Source organism: Calidris pugnax, unplaced genomic scaffold (genome assembly GCF_001431845.1).
Source record: "Calidris pugnax isolate Ruff unplaced genomic scaffold, ASM143184v1 scaffold225, whole genome shotgun sequence".
Lineage (NCBI taxonomy): Eukaryota > Metazoa > Chordata > Aves > Charadriiformes > Scolopacidae > Calidris > Calidris pugnax.
Window position 1 is genome coordinate 537,748 of NW_015091072.1, and position 20,939 is coordinate 558,686.

Genomic DNA, 20,939 nt, shown 5'->3' on the forward strand with positions numbered 1-20,939 from the left:
CAAGTTGGAACATAAGAGGTTCCACTCAAATATGAGAAAAAACTTCTTCACAGTGAGGGTGACAGAGCCCTGGAACAGGCTGCCCAGAGAGGGCGTGGAGTCTCCTTCTCTGGAGATATCCAAAACCTGCCTGGATGTGTTCCTGTCCAACCTGCTCTCGGTGAACCTGCTTTGGCAGGAAGGTCACACTAGATCTCTAAAAGTGCCTTCCAACCCCCTACCATTCTGTGATTCTGTGAAGGGGCAATGTAACCCTTGAAGCAGAGGAAAAAGGGTCTGTGAGCCACAGTCCTGGGGTTTTCAAGAGTTTTTCAGATATTGCTGCTCCTGGTGGATTTTGTGGTGGAACATGCAGATAGGAAAATGCTGAGAAAAAGATGAGGCATTGAAGACAACAAGATGAGTGTCTTGGAAGAGAAGCTTGTCTGCCAAAGGGTGGTCCCTCACAAACCAGACAGGCCCCTCCAAAGCTTGGATTCGACACGGCAATGGGATAGCAACATGGAAAATGCAGCTCCTTTCCTTCTAACAGCTATGCGACCCTACTGCTGGGGTCAGACACACTGTAGGCCTGGGGGTTACAGCTGCAGACATCAGCCCACCGAGCTTTGGCTCATGCAGCACCACCATCTGCAGGAAACGTCATTTTGTGGTGGCGCTGAAAACAAGGCCGTAAATCTGCTTCAGTGCACGAATTATATGGCTTGTAATACATCATCAGTGGTACAGCCTTATAGGTGCCAGGTTAACCCTCGGCAATCAGAAAATACTGGAATTAACATCACCCCTATGTTGCTCATTACGGACCACCGCAATTGCTTGGTGCCGCAGTAGAGAGAAGACTCCCTCCCAACTTGCCACACTGATGTGTCTTGTCAGAACTACTGTTCCTCCTGTCCTCACCCCTCTCCCAAAGAGGTTTTTGCAGAACTTTAAAACAGCATTGCCCCATATCCAGCTGGCACAAACCTAGCCCCACAGCACAGCAGTTTCTGCTCCACTCGCAGCCTCCCAACCTTGCTGGGTGCACGCCACAGAGTAGCTGGCTTCTCCAGGCACCTGTGGGCCATAAGAGCTCCCTGAAGGAATTTGACAACCTGAACCAAATCCGGAGTATGCCACAGTGCATGAGAAGTGCTAAGTAGCCAAGCTGTCCTCACATCACTAACCGCCTTCTTCCCAAATACAGAGTAGCTCCCCACGGGCGTTGCTACTAGAGCATCAACCAAGGATGACTTCTTTGACAGCTCCTTCATCTCCTGCCTTGTGCCTGAGTTCTCAGTGTATGTCCAGGGACTCTGGTCCGTTTGTTCCTGTTCCGTGCTTCCATATGCCATAAATCCCTTGCTGGCACACGTAGACACAGCCCATGTAGCCAGCACCTGCCAGGCATCAATAACCCTGTGTGACACGCCATGTCGGTGTGCTTTCCTAGGTCATGCCTTTCCATCAGCGCTGAGCTCTCCTGGGAAGCCGCTCAAGCCAGGACACGGGAATCAGCCTGGGCTTTGTTGTTATGGAGGAGCAGAGGGGATTACCAGAGCTGGGGAGCTGAAGGCCCTGGGGGTGCCTAAAATCAGCTAACAAACAGCATTTCTCAAGCTAAGCAATGGGAAGACTAGGAATTGGCTAAAATTCGCAAGCCCCAGCAGTGCCGCCTGTTTTAATGCGGGTGGCAAGAGCCAGCTGGAAAAACAAAAAATGTCTCCTGGTCGCTGTGTTTCTGAGAAGCTGCAAAAAACATCCTGAAATTCAACGGGGGTCGTTAAACGCTCAGGCTTCAAGCCTCTCAGAGACGTTACCTTCCACCGAGGCATCTCAGGGTGAGTTACAGCTTGGCGAGGGTGTGGGGCGCTTTGGTCGGCTGCTTCTCCACCAGGTGCACACGTGGGACCATGGCGTCTGTGCCCCACGCTTTGGTCCCTGCGGTAAGAGCTGGGTATGGGCAGGCAGGTGTGGAGCTCCCTCAAAATCAGCCCTGTGGGGTCCCTGGGGCACCTCTGTGCTGGTGGTCCCAATGTTCTTTTGCCAGCACCATTCCCTGTTTTGCCTCTGAGAAGGCTTTAAGGTGCAGAGAGGGCAAAGGAGGACCAGCTGGTGCTCTTGTGACTTGCTGGGGATTCAGAAGGTGGCACAGCTGCCCAGGAGAGATCAAACGAGCTTCCCACCACATCCTGAAGCAAGGCTGTGCTGTGATGCTTTGGGGGGGAGGCACGGAGTGTGTGTCTCAATCCTGGGCTGCATAGGGAAGAGTGTGACCAGTTGGTCGAGGGAGGTCATTCTCCCCCTCTGCTCTGCACTGGTGAGGCCACAACTGGAAAACTGCGTCCAGTTCTGGGCTCCCCAGTTCAAGAGAGAACTACTGGAGAGAGTCCAACGGAGGGCAACTAAGATGATTAAGGGATTGGAGAACCTCCCTGATGAGGAAAGGCTCAAAGAGCTGGGGCTCTTTAGCCTGGAGAAGAGAAGGCTGAGGGGAGACCTTATCGATGTTTACAAGTATCTCAAGGGTGGTTTGAAGAAGGATGGAGCCAGACTCTTTTCAGTGGTTCCCAGTGACAGGACAAGGGTCAATGGGCACAAGCTGGAACATAAGAGGTTCCACTCAAATATGAGGAAGAACTTTCTGGTGAGGGGGCCAGAGCCCTGGAACAGGCTGCCCAGGGAGGGTGTGGAGTCCCCTTCTCTGGAGACTTTCAAGAGCCGCCTGGATGCAGTCCTGAGTGATGTGCTCTGGGCAATCCTGCTTTGGCAGAGGAGTTGGACTACATGATCTCTAGAGGTCCCTTCCAACTCTGACAAATCTGTGATTCCATGATTCCTGCAGGTGGACCAGATTTTTTTCTCCTTTCTCCTCCAGAAGAGCACAAAATGCTTGGTGCAGGCAAGCTATGCCCAAAGGTACCGCTTTTGGGGAACCCTCAGCCCAGCGTTAGCCTGGCCAGATTTCAAATGCTGTTGCAGGTTGTTGCAGGGAAGCTCCTACCTTGGCTCCTGCTCCTCCTGCTTGATTTGTCCCCGTGTCCCCAGCTTCTCACTTCCCCTTGGAGTGCCCATTTCCCCTCACACCCCCACAGGCAGAAGCATCCCTGTCCCTGGCGCTCCAACTGTGATGTCATTCCCTTCTCATTCCACCACCGCCAGGGCTACCGTGCTGGGGACAAGAGCAGACATGGCAAGGTTGCCCTGCTTGACGGGTGAGTGACACCCTCCCAGGGCCACCACAGAGGTTGCTGAGCACAGGGGGAGGCAGGAGAGGAGGGTCCCCAGTTGAAGGGCGAAGGAAGGAAAGGAGGGGATGGAGGGATGTCCCCGTGGAGGGGCACAGAGCCCTTGCTGTGGTGGACAGGGTGGCTTGTAGGGATGGGCAGCAGGGCCTGCCCAGCAGGTAAGGCTGGATGTTTGTGGAGAAAAAAAAACAAAAACAAAGCCAAAAAAGCCCACCAAAACAATGCCTCCCCCAAACCAAACCAAGCCAAGCCAGACAACTGCCACCTAACCCACAAAAAAACCCCAACTTTTTATTTCTTCCTTCTTTTTCTTTTTTTTTTTAATTATTTCTTCTTTATTATTTTCTTTTTCTTTATTATTTTTCATTCTTTTCCTTTTCTATTTTTTCTTTATTCTTTTTTTCTTCTTCTTTGCCTTTTTTCTTTTTTTTTTTTTCCCCGCATCTTTTTCTCTTCTTCACCCCCTCTCTGTTTGTTTTTTTTTTTGCCCTGATTTTTCATTTTTCCTCCCCCTTTTTTGCACCAGGGTTCCTGGTTCCCTCAGGGCCCTGCAAACTGGTGATGGAAGGAGACACCAGGCCAACTCATCCCAACACCCCGCTCAGCACCAGCAGATAAGAGCTGGCCACCCCACCAGCTACTCTTTCATTCCCACCCAGCTCTTGCTCCTGTTCAGGAGGGTTAATGGCAGCCTGCCCCTTCTCCCCCAGGGCTGCTGGCCGTACTGGTGTCCTCTGTCGCTCCGCTGCTGCCTCCCGCTCCGGGCAGCCCCCTGTCAAACAGGGAGTACCAGCTCTTCTTTGCCAACCTGCAGCCCCCCTGGAAGGCAGACGCAGTCTGCCGGGTGCGCCAGGCACACGGCTGCCTCAACCCCGACATCCTATGGCTGGACCAGGAGGAGAACCACGGCCTTGTCCCTGAAGGTAGGAGCATCATCACCCCACCTCCAAGGGGCAGAGGCGGGCATCGCTCCAGCCGGAGCAGTGCCAGATGTTTCTCTGGCCCGAAACGCCACAGGATGGTATGAATGGTGGTGGGATGGGTCGTTTTGGGGTCTCTAGTCCACAGTTCAGCTTGCAGCAGGGTGCTGTCAGCACTAGAGCACCATGTCTCTGTGCAAGGGAGTTTGGTTTTGTGGCCTCTCTGGGCACCACTTCCAGTGCTGCACTGCTTTCCTGGACAAAATAACTTCTCCTAATCATGGAATCATAGAATGGGTTGGGTTGGAAGGGACCTTAAAGATCATCAAATTCCAACCCCCCTGCCATGGGCAGGGACACCTCCCACCAGACCGGGTTGCTCAAAGCTCCATCCAGCCTGGCCTTGAACACTTCCAGGGATGGGGCATCCACAGCTTCCCTGGGCAACATATCCCAGTGCCTCACCACCTTCAGAGCGACAAATTTCTTCCTAATATCTAATATAAATCTCCCCTCTTCCAGTTTGTAGCCATCACCCCTTGTCTTGTCACTACATGCCCTTGTAAATAGCCCCTCTCCAGCTTTCCCTTTTCAGATACAGGAAGGCTGCTCTAAGGTCTCCCCAGAACCTTCTCCAGACTGAACAACCCCAACTCTCTCAGCCTGTCCTCACAGGAGAGTTGCTCCAGCCCTCTGATCATCTTTGTGGCCCTCCTCTGGACTCACTCCAACAGGTTCATGTCCTTCCTGTGCTGGGAACTCCCAAGCTGGACATAGTAGTCTAGGTGGGGTCTCACCAGAGCAGAGTAGAGGGGAAAGAATCACCTCCTTCAACCTGCTGATCATGCTTCTTTTGATGTAGCCCAGGATACAGTTGGTCTTCTGAGCTGCAAATGAGTATTGCTGGCTCATGTTGATGACCAGTCCAAGCAGGAATTTGTATTTTTTTTTCCTCTTGTGTTGCCTGGCACCACCAGGAAGAGTTTGACTTTCTCATCTTTTCACTTTCATTCAGGTGGGCTGCTGTTAACTCACCTGCCCATCTCCTCTTCACCCAGCTGAACAAGCATGGCCGCCCCAGACCCTCTTCAGGGGTCAGAAGTTGAAAGCCCTTAACTTTTCAGTGGCCCTTCACTGGGTTCTCCAGTTTCTCCACATCTCTGTTAGTGGGGTGGCAGGGAAAAACAAAACAAAACAAAACAAAAAACTGGCCACAGTTTTCTGAAGCTCATAGAAGCTCATCATTTCTTCCCAACAGTTCGTCTTACAACATAACCACCTCCTTCCCACTTGATTTAGGGTTTAATACAGAAGCTTGGCTCATGGGCTCTCGTGGGCCTTTAAGAAAGCTTGAGCTGATAAGCTGCTTTTTTAAGTGTTTAACATTTCAGGAGCCAAGAAACATCCCAGTTCAGAAAGCACCATAGCAACAGCACCCTTTAAATCTCTGCAATCATACTTTCCCTGCACCCCTGCACCAGAGAATTTAAGTGGCGTAATTATATCTGTGCAGCTGAAAAACTTGGGACTACTTCTGTTGTATTTTCCTCCAGAGGAAAAAAAATAGGAACAATTTTCTCATAAAAAAATATGTCTTTATATTTAGCTATGAACGTCAATGAACTGAATGATCAGCCAAGTGTGCTTATTTGGACTGCAGCTTGAGGGCAACTATTTCTTGCTTGCTTCTGCAGCTGTGTCAGGGGAATGGGTCCCACCCTGCATCACCAGACCCTGGGATGAGTCCTGGGCTTCTCCCTTGCTTGGGGACACCAACCCAGGATGCCGTGGCACTAGGTGCACCTGGGGGCTGTCCCTGGTTCCTCTCCCAGCGATGCCCAGCACACCAGCACTGTTCTTTGGCATTTCCAGCCACAATCCCACCGCTGCTGCCTTTGGAGGCTCAGCTCCTCCAAGAGCAGGAGCACCTGGGAATGTCAGGAGATAGGACAGTTTTTGCAGGATGCCTTCTTTTCCTCCATCCCTCAGCCCAACAGACCCATCTGGCAGACTTTATTCTCCTCCATGTTCCCTTTCTTCCACTTTTGGCATGTGTTGCAGCCAGGTTGAGAGGCCAATTGGACATGGCAGAGCATGTGTCCTCACATGTTTTGTCTTTGCTGTCCTCACAGATAAATGGTAGTGCTGTTCACATCCAAATAGTCATGAGCATTAATTGTGCCTTTCCAGGTGTGGTGCTACAGAAAGTAGTTACCTTGTGTTTTAAACAAGGGAAGCCTACACATAACCTTTCAACCCTCTTTGTTGTGGAAGATGAGAGTCAGGAGGATGTTTCCTCATGAGTGTATGTAAATATCTTGGCTGGCTTCATCTTTCAGTTGTTAATTGATTGCCTTCCCCATGTTGTGAGCTCCTGCAGGTGGAGTTGGCCACAGAGCCCAAGGGGGTGGCTTCCTGACACCCAGCAGGAGCTGTAGCTGTTTGCAGCAAACACATGGGCAGGAGGAGCAGAGGGCAGAGGCAAAAGATCATATTCATTAAACTAAACAGCTGGTACCGGGAAGAGTTCCCCTTGGCAGGAAGGTCAGAGGACTCAAAGAAAGATATTTCCATAGGGCAGATGAGCTGAGAGGAAAGAGGAGATGGGAATCAGTGCTGAAGAAGGCAAGCTGCTCATCAGGCCGTGCCATCAGCGTTCAGCAGGCTGTGAGAGAGCTAAGCCATGTTGAAAATCAAGAGACCAGCAAAGAGAGCCTATGGGAAATTTTATCTGTGTCAAGTTTTGGGTTTTTTTTTAACTTCCCAGATGTTGGAATGAAAATGTACTTTTCTCCTCCCCCCACCCCAAAATGGAAAGTTTCTGTATCATCGGAGGAATGGTTTGTGACAGGACCCAAGCTGACACAGTGCTGCAGCCTGCACTGCTGGTGGTGCAGTCCTGGCCCAGGAGGGTCAGGCTAACGCTGGGGTTAGCAAATGTTTGGGCTTCCTCCCCTTCCCAAAGGCAGCAATGCCCCTTTGCAAGTAGTGGCTGGGTGGTGGAGTCAAATGCTGCAGCTGCCCGTCCATTGCACTGGTCGAGTTCGTGTCCCCCACATCCTGGAGGGATTCCACAGAGCACCACCAAAGGACAAAGTGGGAGTCTGGTGCATTCCCTGCAAGTGGGACATTCTTCTCAGCTGGGATCCTGGTGGGTACCTGAAATTCTGCTTTTCCTGGTGCATCCGCATGCTCAGCACAAGAGAAGGAGTGCGTACAGTGTAAAAGATGGTGTACAAGCCACCCAGAGGAGAGCAGTTGGAATGCCACTGCTGACCTCCTCTGGCTCAGATGGAGCTTGACCTCTTTGGTGTGTGCAAAGGGATGGCTGTTCTAGCCGGGCCAGGCACCGGACCAGGCAGAGGGAGCACAAGATTGTCCCCCTCCCCAAATCTCCCAGGGTTTTCAGCTCTCCTGCTTGGTCTCAGCTACCCTGCCATCACTGCAGGAGGGGCTGCATCTTCCGAACCGGTATTGGCGGCTGCACTGGTGAAGATTATGGTCCACGTGTGTACAGGCCTAGGTCTTGCCAGCAGCATCTTGGCCCCGTGGACTTTTCCTCCCTCCCCTGTACGGCTGGAATCACTGGTGAACTTTTTTGCCCTGAAAAGATTGTCTACTCTGGGGTTCCCAGGCCCAGTCTGGCCATCTTTTTAACCTGTTACATCACTACTTGCCCTTTATGTTTGTTTGTTTGTTTGTTTTTGAATCCTTCAAAGAACTAATAAAAGGGTCCTTACCAGATCCTGGAAACAGGAGGATCATGTCTCGGTGCAAGCGCAGATAATGGTGTGGATAAGGGCAGAATGGTGGACTGAAACGCGGGGTGGTTTGGAGGGAAAGTGCACGTGACATCTGGGATGGGGAGCTGTACCATCACGGGGCTGTCACCTCCACCTGGGGGCAGACAGCTTTGATTTTCCCTCCAAACCACAAGCCTCTCTGAAAGCAGCCATCGGAGAGGTCCCCAGCCCTCCTTGCACCCAGGCCAAGGGGGACAGACCCCTAAACCCATGGTCTGCCCCCATCCCACCTCTCTCTCTCCCCCCTCTCCAGGGCCGGTCTGCTCTGACTTCCCGGAGGCGCCCTGGTTTCAGACCTTCTGCCGGTTCACCCAGTACCGCTGCTACAAGCGCCAGTTCTACGCCAAGGTGGGACAGTGGGATTCGGGGTGGGCGCAGGGATGTCTCTTGGGAGAGGGAGAGGGGGTGAGGAGGAAGGGAAGGCAGCACAGCAGGACTTGTGTTTCTCCCTCTCTCCTCCACTCAGCGAATCCCGTGTCTGAGTTTGTCTCCTCCAGAAAACCTCCTCCTGACAGAGCAACCCCGCACTGTGGGCTCCTGGAAGAAGGATGAAAGCTTCCCTAAGGATGAAGGTATGGCTGCCACCACGCTGCACTGGGAGGCCCTGCTCGCCTGCTGGTCTCCCATAGCTGCTCCTGCCACCCAGCAGCTTTCTGGCTGGCCTCAGAAAGGTGCCCTCAGCACCACCATCCCAATATCTCCCTAGCTCCAGGGCAGGCCTCTCTCTCTGCCCTGCTGAACGACAGCGTGGATGCTTTCCTGAAGTACACCTCCGCACTCTCAAGCCAGGAACTGCTTCCAAAGAAGCTCCCCTCAGCCACGCCAGGGATGCCAAGAGCCCAGCAGCACAGGGGGATGTCTGTGTCCCCAGTCACCCTGCCGGTCACGGCTCATCCTACCCCGTCACCTTCCAGCCTGGGAACCCCTGCCCAGGCAGAACAATCCTGGGAGCAACGCCTGCAGAGCAGCGTCTGGCAGCTGATCCGCGTGGCCCTCTCCTTGGACACGTCCTTGAGCACCAAGGGCTCTTCTCCAGGCAATGGCACCAAGACAAAGCCAGGGAACACGTCCAGCAGCACAGAGGAGGGGGTGCAGAAAACGTCCCCCTATGGCAGGTGAGGGGGAGACCTGTCTCCCCACCTGGTAGGGTACTGTACGCCACCCATGCAGGGCTGTCCTCACCACACCAGCTGATAGCCCTATGGCATCCATGCCCCTGCCCTGAGCGGCTGATGGGTGGAGGCGGGCTCAATGGGACAAACCATCCCATACAGAGCAGGAGTGTAGCCAGGGAGCCCCTCAGAGACCCTCGGCTCCAGCACAGAGGGAGCAGGGAGAGAGTGACTAGGGGTGTTGGTCAACTGTCAGCTGAACATGAGCCAGCAGTGTGCCCAGGTGGCCAAGAAGGCCAACAGCATCCTGGCCTGTATCAGGAACAGCGTGGCGAGTAGGACTCGGGAGGTGATCGTCCCCCTGTACTCAGCACTGGTGAGGTCCCACATCGAGTACTGTGTCCAGTTTTGGGCCCCCTACCATAAAAAAGACATTGAGGTGCTGGAGCGGGTCCAGAGAAGGGCAACAAAGCTGGTGAGGGGTCTGGAGCACAAGTCTTATGAGGAGAGGCTGAGGGAGCTGGAGTTGTTCAGTCTGGAGAAGAGGAGGCTGAGGGGAGACCTTATCGCACTCTATAACTACCTGAAAGGAGGCTGTAGAGAGGTGGGGGTCGGTCTCTTCTCTCAAGTCACAGGCGACAGGACAAGAGGAAATGGCCTCAAGTTATGCCAGGGGAGGTTCAGGCTGGATATTAGGAAAAATTTTTTCACTGAAAGGGTTATCAGACATTGGAATGGGCTGCCCAGGGAGGTGGTTGAGGCACCATCCCTGGAGGTGTTCAAAAGACGGGTTGATGTAGTGCTGAGAGATATGGTTTAGTGATGGCGTTGCTCTTTGTTTGTTGTGTGGGTGTTTATTTTTGTCAAAATTAGGTTGACGGTTGGACAAGATGATTTTTAAGATCCTTTCCAACCTAGAAGATTCTGTGATTCTGTGATTCTGTGACCCAGCACTGCTCGAGCCTCCCATTACCCTACTTGCATCCCAAGCAAAGTGTGTTTAGGCTGGTCCTTAGCTGCAGGCAGGGCTTTCTCCCCTGCCTGTGTATCCCCCCACTGTGACTACCTGCAGCGTGCAATTGCCCCTGCACTCCTCCTCCTCCCAACTCACCTCTCCAGCAGTCTGGATGACCTGCAGAAGTCATCCTGCGTTCTAGATCCTGGGGATGCTGGAGTAACAGTGGTGTTTCTCCGTGCTCCTCGCCTCTCTTGTGTGCAATGTGAAGCAGTTGTTTCTTAAAACAGTCTGACCTGAGGAAGGCTGCGAGTAGCACTCCATCCTCACCCAGGTAGAGCAAAAGCAGCCCTGGGTTAAGAAACAGAGCCAGGAGCACAGAGACTTGCTCCTGGCTGTGCAGGACCTCTACTTCTCCTCGAGCACGTGCACCACTCTGGATCTGTGCGTTGCTCTTCCTAAGGGGTTTCTGGTTCCCCATTCTGGCTTTGAAAGCAGCTGCCTGCTAAGTTCAGCACAGGGGCCCTGCAATCCTGTTACACACCAGCCTTAGTTCCTCTGGCCCAGGGATGCTGTAGGAGCTTGTCGAGCATCTTGAGCTCTTCTCAGCCCATCTGCCAGGATCCATTCGCCTCCGTGCTCAGGCAGCCGGGGCTGGTGAGCCCAAACAGAAAAGACCTGCAAAAGGATCGTATGTTTTCACTCAATTTTACTTTTTGATCCTTTAGTGCCTTGTGGCTGAGGACCACTCGCTTTGACTGAGATGCAAAGATTATTTTGCTTGCCAAAACCGGAAAGAAAAAAGAAAAAAAAAAGTGTTGCCTAGATGTGGTTTTCATGGAGAAGTCATTTTGGTTTCGCTCTGTTACTGGCTAGTGATATTCCTGTAAGCACACAGTTTTTGTGCACGATTGCACATCTGTGGTTTGTATTAAAAACGCTGCGTACTACTACACTTGAGCCAGAGATCCCATTTCTGCCTGTAAAAATGAATTGCATCATGTTGTTAAAGCTGTAAATGTTCTCTTGCAAGGCTGTAACTTATGTCATCCTCCTTCCTAATATTGTAGGAGGCTTTTACTGCCCGGCAGTTTTATATATTTTTTTCTTTTCTGGTGTTATGTACTCTAAGGCAAAATTATGTTTCATTGAGGATATGTTCATTTTCCCTGCCTCTGAAGTTGAGCCTTGCTCTGATTTAGTTATATTGGGATTATTGAGGGGCCGCTGTGATTGCAGATGACACTCGTTATTCTGCTGCAGAGTTTCTCCAAGACACTAATGCTGACTGTCTGTCTGTAACCTGGCAGCCGAGCCCCATCAATCATGCTAAGCAAAGCTTAAACTCAAGCCAGGATAAAAAGGCGAGATAGACCGCGCCTGTCGGCTTTGCTGCTTCTCCACATCCCCGCCTCCTCTCAGAGGGACTTCAAAGCATGACCTAAAATAGGGGTAAAATGCTTGGAGGCATTTCCACTCCAACAAGAGGAGCAGTGCTGGGTGGGACTGGTCTGTGTGCACTGGTGACATTCGGGGTCTGGTTTAACACAAGTTGGGCGTAGTTGTGATGGGCACTGAAGCCAGGGCTGCGTTTCTTCCCTAGGGTTTTATGTCCAGTGGGACACCCAGCCCATCTCGCTGCACTGGTAGCTCTGCCAGCTTTCATGGTGCCTGGTGAAGGTGGCTGTGACCTTTAGAGTGAGACATGGTGATGGTAGCAAAATAATGAAGAGAATTGGCAGCACGCTTTTGTGGTCTTTCCGCTAGCAGTGAGACATTATAGGCCAAAAAAAATAGTGTTTCTTATTGCATTTATCGTAAATTTTCAGTCCTTATTGTGCTTTTTGCCCCCTTGATTAAAGAGCTGTTTATCACTGGTAGGTGATTCTACCCCTCTACTCTGTGCGTGTGACACCCCACCTGGAGTACTGTGTCCAGCTTTGGAGTCCTCAACACAGGAAGGACATGAACCTGTTGGAATGGGTACAGAGGAGGGCCATCCAAATTGATCAGAGGGATGGAGCACCTCTCCTATGAGGACAGGCTGAGAGAGCTGGGATTGTTCAGCCTGGAGAAGAGAAAGCTCCGGGGAGACCTTAGAGCAGCCTTCCAATATCTGAAGGGAGCTACAGGAGAGCTGGGGAGGGACCCTTTGTCAGGAAGTGCAGTGACAGGCCGAGGGGTAACGGTTTTAAGTTGGAAGAGGGGAGATTTAGATGAGATATTAGGAAGAAATTGTTTCCTGTGAGGGTGGTGAGGCACTGGAACAGGTTGCCCAGAGAAGCTGTGGCTGCCCCATCCCTGGAGGTGTTCAAGGCCAGGCTGGATGGGGCTTTGAGCAACCTGGTCTGGTGGGAGGTGTCCCTGCCCATGGCAGGGGGGTTGGAACTCGATGATCTCTAAGGTCCCTTCTAACTCTAACCATTCCATGATTCTATGATTCCCAGTTTTCCTCTCCTCCAAGTTACTTATATGCCATGATTCAGTCTTGCAGTAAGCTGAACAGAGCTCCATAGCTCTCACGTTATAAAGCCCATACAACTCATTTTCTGTGGCAATTTTTAGTGTCCCTTCAAAAATCCACTCTCCAGCCCTGTTCAGCGATGGGTTTCAGCAGTTGGGCATGCAGAAGGAGGTCAACCTCCCTCCCCTTCTCAGCTCTTCTGTTTGCACACAAGAACTGCATTTGGTCTTTTTCCCAGGGCTTCCCACTCTTGTGTTGTTTGTCCACTACGACCCCTACATCTCTTTCAGCATCGCGGCTGTCCCGGATACAGACGCCGTCCTGGTGGTATTTGCGTGTGGATGCTCGTGGTTTGCATGAGCCCAGCTTCCCCAGCAAGGTTGAGCCAAGTCCTGCTGGTGGCTGCACTATCCTACTCCTGCTTTACACCTCCGAGTAGCTCTTGGTGTGCTTACCTACTTCATCCCCAGTGGCTTTAATTTTAAGACCAGACCCTTCATTTAAAATGCTGTCACCAGAAAAAAAAAAAACAAACCAACAACAATATCTTTGAATCACTATCACCCATTAGCATTTACTTCTGTTTTACCCTGGGTCTGGTTGTGCAGGATGGGACCCATCCCCCTGACACTTCTCAGCTGCTTTCTGCAGAACAAGCTGTCTCTTGGGAGCGATGTAGAGATATCTTTTGGCCATTCAGTAAGGCTGGGGAGCAATTTAGTGGTTTTGTATTGCTGCTGTGCATGGCCAGCTGTGAGAGGGAAGGCGTGACGAGGCAGGTTGTCTTCTCGCCACCAGGCCAGAAAAAGTTCAAGGCTTTTGGAAAAATCAGAGCAGGGGGTTCTCAGTGTCCCAGGTGAAAGGCTGCAATATCGTGTGGGTCAACAGGAGAGATGTGTTTACAAAATACAAATTTTCCCATGCTTGGTGCCCCCTGACCCTTGGGCAGGTGGTACGTTTCTGTTCTCCCAATGGTTCCTGCATCAGGTTACGTGCTGGGTTTGATCTGTCAGCTATCTAGCCAGCCTGCTTGCCTTCTTGGCATGCAGGCCAAGATCTGTATTTCTTTCTGAAGCTGTTAAGAATGGCTTTTTCCTTAGTGGTTTTATTTTCCTGCCGCAACCCCCCCTAAATCAGAAGTTACAAAGCGCTGGAAAGCTGTTGTTTGCTCATCTTCTTTTCTGCTTGCCTCAGGTATCCACCCCACCTCTCACGGCCAGCCAATATCGGGGAGGTTCAGCAGCTGAAAGTTAATGGCCCAAATCCTTGCCATTACCACAAGAGAGAGGTGGATGTTGTTAACCACCGCTCTTCAGAGATACCGCTGAAGTAGGCTCTGTATGTGTCACTCCACGTCTTGAGATGCTAAAGCGAAATAGGCTTTTATCTGAAGTTTTCTCTTTTTGCCTTTGAGCAACTATTGATCTTAGCCCACAGACTCTTCCCAATTATATTTTTTTAACAATCCCTTTGAAACATTGCCTCCCGGTACCTGTTAGGCTTTTTCCAGGGCAGCAGTTATGGCATTAAGGCACAGAAGTACTAAGCTGGGGAGGGCTCTGCGTGAAGAAATCTCTTTAGACAGACCTATCAGTTTCTCTGACGCATGGGGAGGCTTCTGCACATCCACAAACAGCTCAGCAGTGTCTCAGTGAGCACGGGGCACCAACAGCAGAGCTCTGCTGGCTCTCTTCCATTTGCCCATAGCGGCTCTGTGATGGGACATAAAGCCCCAGAGATGCCATGAAGGTGGGCAGCAGCAGGAGAGGGGTTGGAGAGGCCAGACAGCAGCACCAGGAGCACTGGGAGTCACTGGAAGAGGAACCAGGGACAGCCCTTGGGCTCACTTAGTGCCACAGCATCGTGGGTTGCAGGTGCCCACTAGTGCAGGAGGAGCCCAGGACCCATCCCTGGGTCTGGTGGTGCTGGGTGGGAGGACCCATTCCCCGGACACTTCTCAGCTGCTTCCAGGAACTCACCCAGAGGTAGCAAACATAGTAAAAAAATAAGTTCGCAACCATGAGGCCAGCGAACCTCATGGCAGAGATGGAGAACAGAGATAGAGGAGGAAATAGATGTAACAGAGGGTGCAACATAATTTCTTGGTAATTTCAGGTTGATTGAGGCATGACTCAGTTTCCTGGTTGGGTGAGTGGAAGTTATGGGGGGGATGTGGGGATTTCTGATCGGCGTGGGCCAATCGTGTCACATATGGTCTATAAATCTAAGATGTGGGCTCCTATCCACATCTGACTTTGCGTCTGTTCTGAACAAGTAGGTCATCGGCACTCAGCAGATGTTTTATCACTGCTTATGAGCTACTTACGGAAGCGCTCTTTTTAGAAAAGACTGGAGCCAAGTTCCCTTTTACTGCCCCTTTTGCCTGTAATCCTCTACTTGCATCTTGTTCGGGCTGCAGTTGTTGGACCAGCACGTGTGTTGGAGAAAGCAAAGGCTGTTTAAACCCATTTATTGGCAGCTGCTTTCTGAGCTTCACATTGTTACCTATTTGCTATTTTTAAAGAGGTATAGTGGGCTGGACAGCTTTCTTCCTTTTTTCTACCTCGGTGATGAAACCAGAGCTATTCATAACATTTTTAACGACTGTTAATGTGCCTCTCACTTTACTGGCTTGAACACCCAGGTGTGACAAAGAAGAAAACAAATCACAATATGCCACTGGAATAAGAAGCAAGTAGTGGAACAATAGCCAATAATGACATATTTGTGGATAAATTCTTTCAAATAAGTTTGGAGAATAATACCAGGGTCATTAATGGAAATGTGTGAGTCCCATCAAGATGACCCAGCCAGCGTGCCAAATCTGGAAGGTGAAGATCCACCTGTGCTTAAGCAGTCAAGCATCTGAGTGGTGGGGGGGACTCCCTTTGGCTGTCACAGATTTATCAACAAAGTGGACCGAAAGCTTGTTCTCCTGGGCTACGACTGCTTAAGAGAGAAATTGTCAGGGTGTTAGGTAATCCCCACACAAAGGGCAATCCTGTACAGAAGAGAAATGCTAGGTGTGTCTCTGGGGGGCTGTCACTGATTCTTCTCTCAGCAATGTCCAGCTCCCGGTCACAGAAATGCGTTGAGAGGGTTGAATTGAACAACCTTAGACAAGGTTTTCAAGTGGGATGAGCACAGATTTTTTGCTCCAAATTTAGAATTTCTTGTTCTTCTTGGTATCCTAAATGGTCTGAAGAGGGAGAAAAAAAAAAAAGAAGAAAAAAGAAAATAAAAAGGATCATGTGGAGCCACGGGATGGAGGCGTGGATGGATATAAAGGGTCTTACAGGTTCTGGAAGTGGTCTCTGCAGTATAGGTGGGCTTTCTTTCTCTTTTTTACTGGCACATTTTAATTCTTTCCAGCTTTGCCTGAAAGAGTCAGCATCTGTCACTGCTGTCCTCAGTTTGCATTCTTTTTTCCTCTCTGAACTCGGATCCTCCCTCCACAAACCTCTGACCAGATTGGTCACACTGTGGTGCATCTCAGAAAGAGATGTGCAGGTTTGCAATAAGTGGATTTCCAGGTTTTCAGCTGACCTTGGTTTTTCAGTGGATGTGGTTGATGTGCTGTGGGTTGGCACCACAGTAACTTGTTCACATGTCTGTATCCACAGAATAGCATTTGCAGCCTTGTCCCCGGCGCAGTACAGGACGTTGTTTTGAGGGAACGTCTTTGCTTGCCTCGATGCAGGCTAGAGCAGCATCTGCTGCATGGTGATAAAACAAGTTTGACTGTAATGTCCTTAAAAAAATATCTAGCGCTCATTATATTTCCTGTCACTAAGATTTTTCAGGTTAGAATCGTAAAATGGTTTGGGTTGGAAGCGACCTTAAAGATCATCTAGTTCCAAGCCCCCTTCCAGGGGCAGGGACACCTCCCACTAGACCAAGTTGCTCAAAGCCCCGTCCAACATGGCCTTGAGCAATTCCAGGGACGGAGCCTCCACAGCTTCCCTGGACAACATATCCCAATGTCTCACCATCCTTATAGTGAAAAATTTCTTCCTGGTGTCTAATCTAAACCTACCCTCTTCCAGTTTGAAGCCATTACCTCTTGTCCTATCAGGTTCTCAGGACTACAACGTTCTCTTGTAGTATCTAAGTGAGAGACACACCTTCAGAAATCCTGACGTGCTCATTTGCTGCTGGTTAGCGCGAACCATTTGGGTGCAGGATCACTTGTTTCTGACCTACTGCAAGTGCAGAGAACCTGCTGCAGTCTTCTTCATCCACAGTGTGTGCCAAGGCCCAGGGATCTATTAAAGAGGTGCACAAAACTTCTTCCTGTTACTAGCCCTAGTGCCCACACGTGTTCTCCTATGTGAGTGCATACCCAAACCCAGTGCAAATGCCAAGCATCCACATGTTCCTCTGCATACGTTGTATGTTTCTCATATGTCCATGGATCTGTGAACACCAGTCACTCCTTACAGCTTGATTTCTTCACATACCACACAATCCCAAGAGCTTAATGGCAGAGAGATTGATCTCCTTTAGCCTTCAGGCCTGGCAATCACTCTAGTCACTCACCCTGACCTTCCTGCTCAGCACAGGACGTAGAGCCATGTCTAGTAAGCCCTGAAGGAAAAACAGTATCATGTGGCTGAGCTACAGACCCTTCTCCTACAAGAAGTTCAGGATGTCTCTTTGAGGTCTCCAAGCTGTGGAGAAACCAGCCCAGCAGCTAAATACCCTGTGCTAAATACCCTTCGTGTCAGGAACATGCAGCTATTCTGGTTTGAATGGATGTCACCTCAAACTCCAGTCACCAAAATTCATTACTCTTCCATCTGCTGATGAAGAGGGCCTTCCAGCTGATCCCTGTCTTGGTAAAAGTTACAGACTGACTGAGTGGCCACCCACTAGTGTCTTTGCTCTGTTAATTACAGGTTCTTCAGTTTCTTTCTCCTCATGGAAGTTTTCCAGGCCTTAGGAAATCTCATCTTCATGACCTTTCTCAGGTTCTCCACCTCTTTTATTTTATTTTATTTTTTTTTTTAAGACTAATGTGAAGGTCTCCAAGGAGTTTCCGCTATTCTTAGGAAACCTTCTCCATACAGGTTAGCCCATGCATGGATTTTAAGAAAATTTTAACATAAGCAATTACTGCTCTTAATTTTTCGTACTTTCCGACAGATCAAGGTTTATTTATCATTGGTTTTGTTTCCATACACAGACAACAAATACTAAATGAGCATTTTTACCTCTTCTGCATCACTGCTGATAATTCATACCGTCCCTGCCTAATAACAATTCTGTACCATGTGCACAATTTCTTCTGTTCCTAAGAGATGTAAAATATTTTTATTGTCCTTGTCCCACTGTCCTTAAATTTTCTATTTTTAGTTTCCCGTGTCGGTTTGGATGAACAGTTAATTCATTGTTACCAATTTTTTTCCCCTTTCCGTCAAATACATTGGCTCAAGCAGGAGGGAGTTATGAGTTACACACTCCAGACTCAAATGGGGCTGCCCCATGGTCAAGACTCAGGAGAGCCCTGACAAATACCTCCTTGCTGTGCGCTTGGATGGACAAAACTAGGCAGCAGCTGCTGCAGAACCCCTATGAAAGTTCCTCGGGCTGTGCTCCTCATCCAGTCCTCCTCACGTGCTCCTGAATGCACACACTCACACACCACCCATAGCCTCCTTGTTACACAGCCACGTCCAGATTCTGCAGACAGAATTCTCCATACAGTTTGGCCGAGAGCCCCAGGTTTCTTTGGGGAAGGTCTTTTGCTATGCTTTGGGGTTGCTTTCCCCCCTTTCAGTTTTGAACTGAAGTTCTGTCTCTTCGATTTGTGACAAAAGACAAGACTTGACTTTCTCCATCCCTTTCTCTGCCAGCCTTCTAGCCCTGAGGAACGAGGAGACAACGATTATCCTGTGCTACACAATGCTGGAGGGAAACTGCCTCTCCTCGGTGGTCACCCAGGCCTGGAAGGAGATAGAAGAAAGAGTCCTTGGGTTCGGAGATTTGGTAAAGACGCTGATGTCCACCTTTGACCCTCACTGTGTGCAGGGTTCCCTGTGGTGCTGACCGCAATGCTCTGGCAGCCAGAGCTCATCAGCACTGTCCTTTCAAGGTGCCACCTCCTGGGAGAAGCTGACCTGGGTGACCAGGGTGGGCAAGTTCCAAGCCAGGGATACGGGAGCTCCTCAGTTTCCTTTTCCCCTGTCCTGACCACCCCACTGCATCCACCCTAGGTGTGTGACAGCCTGGGGAGGCATCACATGGACCTGTGCCCCAACTGCGCTTTCTGCTCGCTGAAGAGGGAGCAGTGCCAGCACATCAAAAGCCTGAAACGTGTTCACTGCAAGACCGGCGGCTTCAAGACATACATCAACCCTCAGATCTCAGCCCAGTACCAGGCTGCAGGCAACAAGGTACTGAGCCAGCGTGCTGCATCTCCGGCCAGCCTCTGGGGAGGAGCCTTGGACTGGGTGGTGGGGAAGGGGAGGAAGAAGCAAGGCTCTCCTTATCTCACCCTTTTCCAGACCAGCTCTCCAGAAACCTCAGAGTACTACGTCACGGAAATTTTCAGGGGGCTGAGGATGGAGTACTGGTGCAGCCAGTTAGCCATCCGTGGCTGTGACGACCCTCGTGTGGCCCTCTGGCTGAAGGCAGAGTACACCGCCTTCCAAGATGGAGATGCTCCGAGCCAGGTGGGTGCCCAGTAGGTGTTCCCATCTGTCCTCCTTGTCTTTCTCTGGCCTTCAATTCCCATCTCCCCAGATCTGCGACACGGGTGGAGTTCAGCACCCCAGCTACTGTGCCTTCAAGAGCCATCAATGTTTGCAGCAGACCGTCTACAACCAGAAGGTAAGAAGCAGCCTGCACTGCCCTTTACACAGCCTTCTCCTCCCTGGCTGGTCCCTCCACAACCAGACCTGAGTCCTGGCAGGTCTCACTAGCCCACTGCTTGTCCCTCCAGTAGGACACACTTGGGTGTGTTTGGAGGGGGGTGTGGGGCGACAAATAGTGACCCACTGCAGGTAATTGAGGTGGTGGGATTTGCACAGAAGCTGTAAGAGATGGCACCAGAGACAGGCACTTATGTTGAGACAGAGGAGGCAAGGGGAGGTTCCTACCTATCTGGGTAGACCTGTATATCCCTGCAGGGGAGGGTCTCCACCATCTACTGGGTGCTGCCTAGGTGGTAGCAAAAACCAGAAACACCAGAGCAGGACAGAGGACTAGCCCTGTATTTTAGGAAACACACAGTTCAGCTATTATCCTCTCCCACTTCCCAGCTGGTTCTACCCTCTTCCCCCTGGTATCACAGAATCACATGGGGTTGGAAGGGACCTCTGGAGATCATCTAGTCCAACCCCCCTGCCAAAGCAGGTCCACCCAGAGCACGTTGCACAGGAACTTGTCCAGGCAGGTTTTGAATATCTCCAGAGAAGGAGACTCCACCACCTCCCTGGGCAGCCTGTTCCAGGGCTCTGCCACCCTCAAAGTAAAGAAGTTCCTCTTCATGTTTAGGTGGAACTTCTTATATTCAAGTTTGTGCCCATTTCCTCTTGTCCTATCCCTGGGCACCACTGAAAAAAGACTGGTCCCATTCTCTTGACACTCACCCTTTAAGTATTTATAAGCATTGATCAGATCCCCCCCCTCAGACTTTTCTTCTCTAGACTAAAAAGACCCAAGTCCCTCAGCCTCTCCTCATAAGAGAAATGCTCCAGGCCCCTCATCATCTTTGTAGCCCTTTGCTGTACCCTCTCCAGCAGTGTCCCCATCATCCCAGCCTCCAGGTGCCATCCATCATGGGGGTCCTCTTCCCTGGGGGGATGATGGGCAGTGGTATCAGTCCTATGAACTCGGGCTGTCCTTGCAGGTGTCTCGCTGCGCCTGCCACAGAAATGAGACGTACCGGGAGCTGAGTGAGAAGGAGGGAGAGGAGGAGGTACAGCTGTGGCACGAGAGGTTCCTCAGCTTCACCAGTGGCTGACGCATGGTAGCGGGGGTATACAGGGCTCTGGAGCAGGCTCTCTGGGGCTGCGGTGGGGCAGAGAGACTGGATAGACTTGGACAGCTCTTCCAAGACCCCTTGCTGGCCAGCTAGCTCATGATGGCCACATCTCCCCCTCTGAGCGACTGTGATGCACCATCAGCAGCGGGACACCAAGGAGGGCAGCTTCACTCAACAGCGTTTCACTGTGGCACCTGCTGGAACTCCCCCTGAAACATTTTCTCCAGCCGAAGGAGCAGCTGAGCATCACATCAGAGAAGGAATCAGCCCTGGGAACATGGATTTAGAACCACTGGCCAAAGCGTCCTTGTCTGAAATCCCCAGCCCCAGCCATCTCTTGCCTCTCTGCCCCTGAAGGACTATACCAGTCTCTCCCAAGGATGGGTCTTATTTCAAAAAGAGCCTCTTTGACCTACAGACCTAATTTGCCTGGTTTTCTCTGATGCCTCCACTCTATTGCACCCCTCA

At 50.9% G+C, this 20,939-nt stretch overlaps 1 protein-coding gene across 1 annotated transcript; it reads left to right on the forward strand.

Annotated features, from left to right (window-relative positions):
• The first annotated feature begins 3,161 nt into the window (after positions 1 to 3,161).
• Positions 3,162 to 20,771, forward strand: ACRBP (acrosin binding protein). The gene is made up of 10 exons (XM_014957079.1): positions 3,162 to 3,197; positions 3,941 to 4,153; positions 8,207 to 8,301; positions 8,420 to 8,525; positions 8,660 to 9,068; positions 18,340 to 18,472; positions 18,700 to 18,879; positions 18,991 to 19,158; positions 19,229 to 19,315; positions 20,337 to 20,771. The coding sequence occupies exons 1-10, from the start codon at positions 3,173 to 3,175 to the stop codon at positions 20,448 to 20,450; spliced, it is 1,530 nt and encodes a 509-aa protein (XP_014812565.1). The 5' UTR covers positions 3,162 to 3,172; the 3' UTR covers positions 20,451 to 20,771.
• Positions 20,772 to 20,939: the final 168 nt, after the last annotated feature.